At 47.4% G+C, this 9,291-nt stretch overlaps 1 protein-coding gene and 1 pseudogene across 1 annotated transcript; one reads left to right on the top strand and one right to left on the bottom strand.

Annotated features, from left to right (window-relative positions):
• Positions 1–417: 417 nt before the first annotated feature.
• On the bottom strand, positions 418–3,909 carry NYX (nyctalopin). Its single transcript, XM_020898949.2, has one exon. It carries the CDS (start codon positions 3,907–3,909, stop codon positions 2,506–2,508), a length of 1,404 nt encoding a protein of 467 aa, XP_020754608.2. The 3' UTR covers positions 418–2,505.
• A 425-nt stretch (positions 3,910–4,334) lies between these two features.
• On the top strand, positions 4,335–4,811 carry LOC110140500 (small nuclear ribonucleoprotein E-like; annotated as a pseudogene).
• The last annotated feature ends 4,480 nt before the right edge of the window (positions 4,812–9,291 follow it).

The following is a 9,291-nucleotide window of genomic DNA, read 5'->3' as shown; positions in this document are numbered from 1 at the left end:
GCTCTGGATCTGTTTGGCAGTAAGGAACTCCCACGTTCCCAGAATTCTACTGGGCTGGGTAGCTCTATAAAAATCTGTCTCCCTGGAGGCTATTTCAGCGCTTATACTTGTTCAGAAACATTCAGCCAAACAAATGTTCATTAAACAGCTCACTACCTAACCACCAGGCAGAATTGGAGCAGCATTTTGAAGCTGACTCTCAGGAACTCACTCCGAATGAAAGGATGAACATTCCTCCCAGGGCAGCACCTTGTTCCTCAGAAACGCAGGCTGCTGTGGATGCCCATGGTTACCCAATGCAGAGATCTCGCCTCCAGGATTCTCGTGATCCTCACTCAGTTACCATGGCCACAACACACGGTTTGAACAAACAAAATTTCTGACCTCATCTGGTTCTCACATTTGAAAAGTAAGACATTTGGAGAACGAATTTATTTTGAAACCTTAAAAATCAACTGATGAATTAAGAATTTTGAGTACTGTGATCAAATGAATACAAGCCATGACCTAGGAACCTCATTTTCCACCCACGTGAAAAATGACGGCCTAAAAAATCATTTTGACAACTGCTGAAGTTTCGATATAGAGTATATTTTAAATAGTATTCTACCAGTGATAAAGTTCCTGACTGTGATAGTGCCATTGTGGATAAGAGAAAGTCCTTGTTTTTAGGAAATACACATTGAGGTATGTATAGGTAAAGAGGCATGTTTACAACTAACTCAAACTGTTTCTGAGAAATGATAATACCATAAAAAGAGAGACAAAACAAATTCAATAATGTTAGCAAATGAGAAACCTAGGTGAAAGGACAAAGTTTGTTCATTCTATTATTCTTGCAACTTTTCTGTAGGTTTGAGAGTTTTCTAAAGAAAACGTTTAAAAAGAACCATGTGTGCTCCACATTAGTGACTTTCAACTTTTTAAACAATAAACCACAATATAAATTGTATGCAGCAATCCAGACACACACACACACATATAAAATCTGAACAAATGCATACAGGTTAAATAAAAAGTTCCACAAAATAATACTTATTACACATGATGCTCTGTGACTTTTTGGTTATACCTTTTTTTAAATGCCAGCTGAGACCCATTGGGCTGATGACCACTAACGGTCACAATCCATCTGAACACTCCTGCCCTCAGTGGTGCTTTCTGCAACATTTCTAACACTTAGTGATACCTAGAGATACAAAAGAAGCACTATGGCCTTGAAGAACACAGCTCTGTGCACCTTGAATCCATGTGGACTTTGAAAACCCAGCCCTTCAAATACAGAAAGAGGACATTAAGATTAGAGACTGTCAGAGTGTCACAAAGGCAGTCATCACTACACATGTGTGGAGGATGACTTGAGCACATACAGAGCAGACACATAGCCCCTGCTCTGGCATTCAGGCCTGGGAGCTTACAGTTAGCCACCTTGCACCCTGGAAACCCTCTCAGCACTCCCTTCCCACCTTTTCTCTTAGCCCCGAAGTGTGAAGCTCATGATAATTCCCACACCTAATGGGATCGTCCAAGCTAGAGACTCCCTGCTCCGCTAATATAGCATCTCTCTGTCTTTCCAAAACACAAAGCAAAGAGGATTTTGTGGCCTCCTCGGGAGAGTCATAATGTATGTTTGCATTTGAAAGACACTTGAAAAGTCCTGCAGAAGAGAAACCTGTTTAATCTTTTTTTTTTAACCTTAAGATTTTACAAATATATTTGTCCACAGACAACACCCCTCCTCTTTTTTTCCCTACCCTGCCCTAAAGTTCTTTTGCAGCTAAGGCCACCCTTGGGAATAAGTGCAGAGTAAGTGAAATGAGTCTTTGTTTAAACTGACACATCTGGGACCACAGGAACCACCTCCACTACCTTGGGTCTACGTCCCTTTCCCACTGGCCTTCTGTACTACCCATCTTCCTGGACCCTAGTGTCCCCAGGCTCCTGGGGGAGGGGGAGGAGGGTTGTACTAGAAAACAAAGGGATTGGCCTTAATGGTTGCCCCACCAGGAGAATTGGCACCGTTTTTAGTACTTAGCGAATGGATTAACTGGCGTGCTGCAGGCCATGGGGTCGCAAAGAGTCGGACACGACTGAGCAACTGAACTGAATGGATTAACTCCAATTGAGGCATGCAGACCCAGTTTCCTAGAAGATGGGGGTGGGGAGGAGTAGAGATGGAGTTCTGTAGCCACAGAACTTCCAATTCCTAGTCTTCTCACCAGAGGGCACCTGTTCATTGTTGCTTCTCTTTTTCAATTGATGCTCATGTGACAAGGGCAGAAATCCATAAACCCCACCCTCCCGCACAGGGTATTTCCCAAGGTCCTCCTCTTCCCAGGTCAGCTCTGATGGCAGCCTGGTCCTTCGATCCTTCGCGGAAACTTTCACTCCCTGCCCCCATCCTGTGCCCCTCTCCCCACCAACCACCATCCAGCCCAGTTAACAACCTCCCCGCCGCCCCACCAGGGTAGTTGGGGCCACCCCAGTGGGGCACAGTCGGTCCCTCTAGAGGACAAACAGCACGTGCTGGGCCACACTGAGCAGGAGACCAGAGCCCACGACAAACGGGGTCTTGTGGCCCGAGCCGCCTACCCCGAGGGAGGGAAGGCTGTCGGACAGCGAGGTGTTGACCGGCCCGTCCTTGGTAGTATTGGTCGCCTCCACCACCGGGGCCCTCGGGGCCAACAGCTTGGAGAGGAGGCTGCTGAACCTGCTCACTGTGGTGGCCGCCGGCTCTAGGGATGGGCTGGGACTGGAAGCCGTGAGGTTCAGCTCGTCGGGGTCCACACAGAAGCCTGCCGAGGAGCGCCCGAAGACCACCTGGTGGAGGTCGAGGCCAGCCACGGAGCCCGGGGAGGCGCAGGGCACGTCGGCGGTGCGCCCGAAGCTCTCCATCCAGTCCCGCAGCCACTCCAGGCGGCAGTCGCAGCGCCACGGGTTGCGGAAGAGGAAGAGGCGGCCCAGGAAGAAGCCGGGCTGGAAGGCGGCCCAGGCAAGCACGGTGAGTTGGTTGCCGTTGAGATGCAGGGCCAGGAGGCCCGAGAGGTTCTGGAAGGCGCCCTCCTCCACGAAGGCGATGCGGTTGCGGTCCAGGTAGAGCAGCTCGAGCTCGGCCAGCTCGGCGAACCAAGCGCGCACCACGCGGCCCAGCGCGTTGCCGCCCAGGTTGAGCGTGCGCAGGCGGTGGAGGCCGACGAAGGCATCGGCCGGCAGCACGGCCAGCAGGTTGTCGTTGAGCAGCAGGTGCTCCAGGGCGCCACAGTCGCGGAAGGCGCCGCCGTGCACGGCGCGCACGCGGTTGCCCTGCAGGCTGAGCAAGCGCAGGCGGCGCAGGCCCAGCAGCGAGCTGGAGGCCACTGCCTCGATGCGGCTGCGCTCCAGGTGCGCATGCGTCAGGTTGGCCAGGCCGCGCAGCGCGCCGGGCACGCGGCGAAACAGGTTGTCGAAGGCGGCGAGCTCGCGCAGGGCGGGCAGCTCGGCCAGAAGGCGCTCGGGCACGCTGAAGAGGCGGCAGACTGTCAGGTCGAGGCGGCGCAGGCGGCCGAGAGCGGTGAAGGTGCGCGCGTGCAGGTAGCGCAGGTCGCCGTTGTGCGCCAGGCTCAGCTCGGCCAGGCGCGGCAGGCCCTTGAAGGCGCCGGGCGTGATGAAGGACAGGTTGTTGTGACGCAGCGACAGGCGGCGCAGCGACGGCAGCGTGCCAAAGGCCCGCTCGCCCAGGAAGCGCAGGCCGTTGCGGTCCAGGTCGATGGAGGCCGCCTCGCACGGGAACTCGGCCGGCACCCGCAGGAGGCCCGCGCGGTCGCAGCGCACGGAGCAGCGGCGCTCCACGCTGCTGCAGACGCAGGCGGCCGGGCAGGCGTTCACGCAGGTGTCCTCGGCGGCCCGGGCGCTGGGCAGGCCGAGGACCATCGCTGATGGGGACGGGGCGGGGAGGGGGGAGAAAAGACAGAAAAGGCAACTGTCAGCCACAGGATCTCCCCAGGTTGGATCCTAGCCCTCCGCGTGGCGGGATGCGACCATCCATCAAGTTCTCAAATGTCCCGCGCGGCTCTCATTCCACCTTCCAGACCTTACTCAGGTTTTCCCACCCACCGTGTCCTTTCCCTTGACTTTCCAGTTCTGTTCATTAGCAAAACTCAGCTGGAATCTGGCACCTGACCCCATCCTAACCACCCTTCTCCTGCCTGTTATCATTGCTTGTGCTCTCCTAGAATGGGGCCCAGAAGGCTTGTTGTGTGTATGCATAGACGGACCTGAAGAGCATCACTGTGGCCTCTGCTCTTAGCCTTGTGCTGCGCAGTCCCTAGCCCCCCACCACACTTGGCTGTTGAGCATTTAAAATGTGACTAGGGAGAGAGAGTGTGGTGCTTGTGAGTGTCCAGCATGGCGTACCGGGGCCAGGGCCAGAAGGTGCAGAAGGTGATGGTGCAGCCCATCAATCTCATCTTCAGATACTTGCAAAATAGATCGCGGATTCAGGTGTGGCTTTATGAGCAAGTGAATATGCGGATAGAGGGCTGTATCATTGGTTTTGATGAGTATATGAACCTCGTATTAGATGATGCAGAAGAGATTCATTCTTAAACAAAGTCAAGAAAACAACTGGGTCGGATCATGCTAAAAGGAGATAACATTACTCTGCTCCAAAGTGTCTCCAACTAGAAGTGATAGATGAAGTGAGAAATTGTTTGGCAATACCGTTGGGTTTTTTAGGTGTCTTTTGTTAGAGATGTAGTTCTAAAACTTGTATTCATATTGTTCTGCTCACCCTTATGTTATTACCAGATGACAATAAATGCTGTGGGACTGTTTTTATCAAAAATAAATAAAGAAAATAAAATGTGACTAGCCCGAACTGAGGTGTGCTCGAAGTGAAAAATACACACCAGATCCCAAAGACTTAATAGCAGAAGAAGGTATTTTAAACATTTATTTTTCTTTTTGGCCACACTGGGAGACATGCAGGGTCTCTGTTCCTTGACCAAGGACTGATCTGTGCTCCGTGCAACTGGAAGCACGGAGTCTTAACCACTAGACCACCAGGGAAGTCCAAAAAAAATTATTTTAAATATCTCATCAATTTTTATATTGATTACATGTTAAAATGATATTTTAGATATATTGGCTTAGCTAAAATATTAAAATCAATAGCAGTGTTTTACCTTTTTTATTGGCCTGCTTAGAGAATTTAAACATGTGTGACTTGCATTATATTTCTATTGGTACTGCTATAGTCCCTCCCATCATAAGAATTCAATTCCTGAAAACCCCTACTGAGTAAATTAAGTCTCATGAAGAAGGGAGAGTTAGGGACTTCCCTGGTGTTCCCACTGCAGGGGGCATGGGTTTGATCCCTGGTGGGGGAACTAAGATCCCACATGTGATACAGCAAGGTCACAAAATGGGGGTGGGCAATTGGGGAATAGGTTGGGAAAACCTATTAATCTTTTTTTTTCTCTAACAGTCACTATAAGTAAGCCATAAGGACAGCACACTAAATAAATTATCATCTGACACATCTGAAAAAGTACTTATGGACACTGTGTGTTTAAGTTCCATTCACCAGCCTTTGTTCTCTAGAGCCTTTTTTGCACATTACAGGAAAGGACTGGAGCTTATAAATTAATTTTGTTCTGAGCATTTGAATGGAAGATCAGCTACAGACTTCCAAAGCCCTCCAGGTGGCTCGCCCCCTGCAGGAAAGCAGAGTGGCATGGCCTGCTTCTGTGTGGTAGCCAGAAGTCCCAAGCCTCATCTTGAGTTCCAGCGGAAAAGGCAGCATGGAGGATGCACAAGTTTTATTTTCTGGACACGACCAGCTGGCAAGTGGGCTCTGCTCCACCTGAAATTCTTGCAAGAGGAACAAAGGTACCCAGATGTAAAACCTGACCACTGTTATTCAGAATTTCTACCTGTCCTCAGCAGCGCTCCCCAATTCCTAGCAAACACCCTGACTTACCACACAGTCTCTGCCACTGTGTATGCATTACCCTGCTTTGCCTAACCAAGCCTTTGTGGGAACCTGAAGTTGTGGCCACACAGGGAGTCTGTCGATCTGCTTGCTGCTGCCTCTGTAGCTTTGCTCAGCTTCCAGTTGTCTTTTCAGTACATCTGTTATGGACACTCATGTTTTTCTCAGCTGCCAGGAAGGGGATTCAGCCCTGTGAGACTTGGCTAGAGAACACTCAGCCCTTTGAGCAGCCCTTGAGTTGTACCCTGTAGCTAGTTCAACATTCTAATGTTCCAGAGACTTTGCTTTCCCTTCTCCCAAAGAAGTGTGAACTAGACATCAAGGTTCCAGCAAGGTTCTTGGACCCTGTGCTGGACTTGGCTGTAAAGAGGGCAGCAGCTGGGCGGGACAGACACCCTCTTAGAGGGACAAGGCCAAGAATACAACCTTAACTCCAGGCGTTGGCTGCACAGAGGCCGAACCTTTTTCTATTAACTCTTCCAACTGGGTCAAGCAGAGGCATCAGGTTTCCTTACAGAGAGTCCTTCATTCTACTCTCTTCTCCTTTCTAATTAAGGGACGTGCGCCCTCAACCATATGACTCATGTTTCTATTCCACAATAGATAATATTGTTTTAAGCATACGTATGGCTCAGTAAATATTTGCAGAACTAAATGGAATTGATGCCTTCCTCTGTAACAATTCCTGCTTGGGAATGTCATTTATTTTTAAAACTTTGTCAAATAATTCATTGGATAGACAGGATATATTCAATTTGTTTGTATAATGCAAGAGATCAAATTTTTGGCTGTTTTGCTGCCAGTTTTTTTTAATACATGCAAAAGGTGGAGGTGAAGCATTTTATTATATATCCTTTTTACCTTGTATATTTTGAGCCATGTGAATGTATTACCTATTTCACAAAATAAAAAAAAATTTTTTAACTTTGAACACTCAAGATGTTGTCACTATTTTTTTTTAGATGTTGTCAGTATTAAAGAGCTGTTTTCAACCTCTGAAACTTTGATAGCCATTATGAACAATAACAATAGCCATTATGAACAATAATGAGATGGTTGGATGGCATTACCAACTCGATGGACATGGGTTTGAGTAACCTCCGGGAGTTGGTGATGGACAGGGAGGCCTGGCGTGCTGTGATTCGTGGGGTCGCAAAGAGTCGGACACGACTGAGCGACTGAACTGATGAACAATAACTGATTTACTGGATTATTTAGTGAAGTTTAAACTAAATCAAGTAAATTCTTAGAGCAGACAACCAAACTCCAGTATGGGTTTACCCAACATGAAGGCTAAGTGTATGCCTAATGATCCAGAAAAACAGGGCACCAAAACAAAACTTTATAAAATAGTAACATAGGGACTTCCCTTATGGTCCAATGGTAAAGACCCTATGCTTCCACTACTGAGGGTTGGGTTTGATCCCTGGTTAGGGAACTAAGATCCCCGTATGATGCATAGTGCAGCCAATCAATTAATTATTAAAAATAATAGCCAATGCAGGAGACGTGGGTTCCATCCCTGGGTTGGGAAGATTCCTGGAGGAGGAAATGGCAACCTGATCCAGTTTTCTTGCCTGGAGAATCCCATGGACAGAGGAGCATGGCAGGCCACAGGCCATGGGGTCTCAAAAGAATCAGAAACAACTTAGCAACTACACAACAACAACAAAAATAGTAACATAGTTGAGCAAGTTCTGCTTGCAATAATGGCAGGGTAGCTTGTATCAGACTAACATTCCTGCTGATTGCTAGTGTCAACTCTGGAAAAATATTTTTAAGAAATCATTTGAAATGGAAATCAACTATACTTGAATTGAAAAAGAAAAGTCATTTGAAGGTACTTTTGGAAACAAACATAAACAGGTGGCCAGAGGAGATAGGACCCTTAAGTGAAGAGAAGCAAACTGGGTGAGAGGCACATCTAACTGGCTTTTCCTCGCAGGGCATTTTCAAGTCCACCCTGCACATGGGCATACATGCTAAGTCACTTCAGTCGTGTCCAACTCTTTGTGACACGATGGAAAGCCCACCAGGCTCCTCTGTCCATGGATTCTCCAGGCAAGAATATCAAAGTGGGTTGCCATGCCCTCCTCCAGGGGATCTTCCTAACCCAGGGATCGAACCCTCACCTCTTATGTCTCCTGCATTCGCAGGCAGGTTCTTTAACACCAGCACCACTTGGTAAGTCCATGGGCAGTAGAGCTCAAGCAGAAAGCAAGAGTCTCACTGGGCTGAGAAATTAAGAGGTCAGAGTGTATAGCAGCAGCAGTGGCCTGAGGAGGGAAACCATGAGAAAGAGGGAGCCACAAAAGAGGTGCCAGAAAATTGGCACACAGACCCGCCTCACTTAGATCCTTGTTTGAGTCCTCAAGTGTGTGGGGAGGGGATGACTCCAAGGAGCCAAGAATAGAAGGCCAAAGCATTAAACAGAGATTCAGCAATTTCCCGGTAATGGGAAACAGATTAAGAGTTCAAAGTCCACCAAGTTAGAAGGGCTTATAAAATACTTCGAGCTTTCCATTGAAACCCCAGAGGGTCACACCTTAGGAATAAAGACCATTTCCCAGGGCAAAGGGTAAAACTAAACTAGGCCTTCCCTAACAAAGACTGAAACCAAGCTTCCCATGGATCAAGGGGATCTGCCGGTAGTTTAACCAAATGCCAGAAGAAAATTCAGCATGCTTCAAAGGAAGATAAGAGAGTGTTGAGTTTCTATAACTACTATCTACAATATCTGCTATACATCAAATACTACTAGATATGTGAAGAAGCTCCTCTGTCCAAAATGGACAAATCAAGTAGTATTTGATGTATAGCTGATATTGTAGATAGTAGTTATAGAAACTAGATTCTCAGGAGCCTGGCAGGCCACAGTCCATGGGGGTGCAAAAGAGTCGGACAGGACTTACCAACTGAACAAGATGTGAAGAAGCAGCAAAACATGACATTTCTCAAGAGGAAAAAATATAGTCAACAGCAGCAGACACAGTGACAGCCCAGACATTGAAATTACAAAACAAGGATTTATTATAAATGTTAAGGAATTTATAGGAAAAGATGGGTATAATGGATGAAGACATGAGGAAAGTGAATTTTAGAAGAGGTATGGATCAGTTATATATATTTAAAAAAAGAGGTATGGAAACTATGGAAATGAACCTAATAGAAATCATAATACTGAAATAATTCCATATCTAAAAATTTTTTAAATCATTGAAGAAGAAAAACAGCAGACTAAACACAGAATATTCATGAAGTTGAAAGAAGTCAAAAAAATTACCCAAAATGAAGCTCAGAGACTAAAAAAAAAAGATTGG

This window comes from Odocoileus virginianus, chromosome X (genome assembly GCF_023699985.2).
Source record: "Odocoileus virginianus isolate 20LAN1187 ecotype Illinois chromosome X, Ovbor_1.2, whole genome shotgun sequence".
In the NCBI taxonomy this organism is placed as follows: domain Eukaryota; kingdom Metazoa; phylum Chordata; class Mammalia; order Artiodactyla; family Cervidae; genus Odocoileus; species Odocoileus virginianus.
This window is presented reverse-complemented; position numbering and strand designations above follow the sequence as displayed.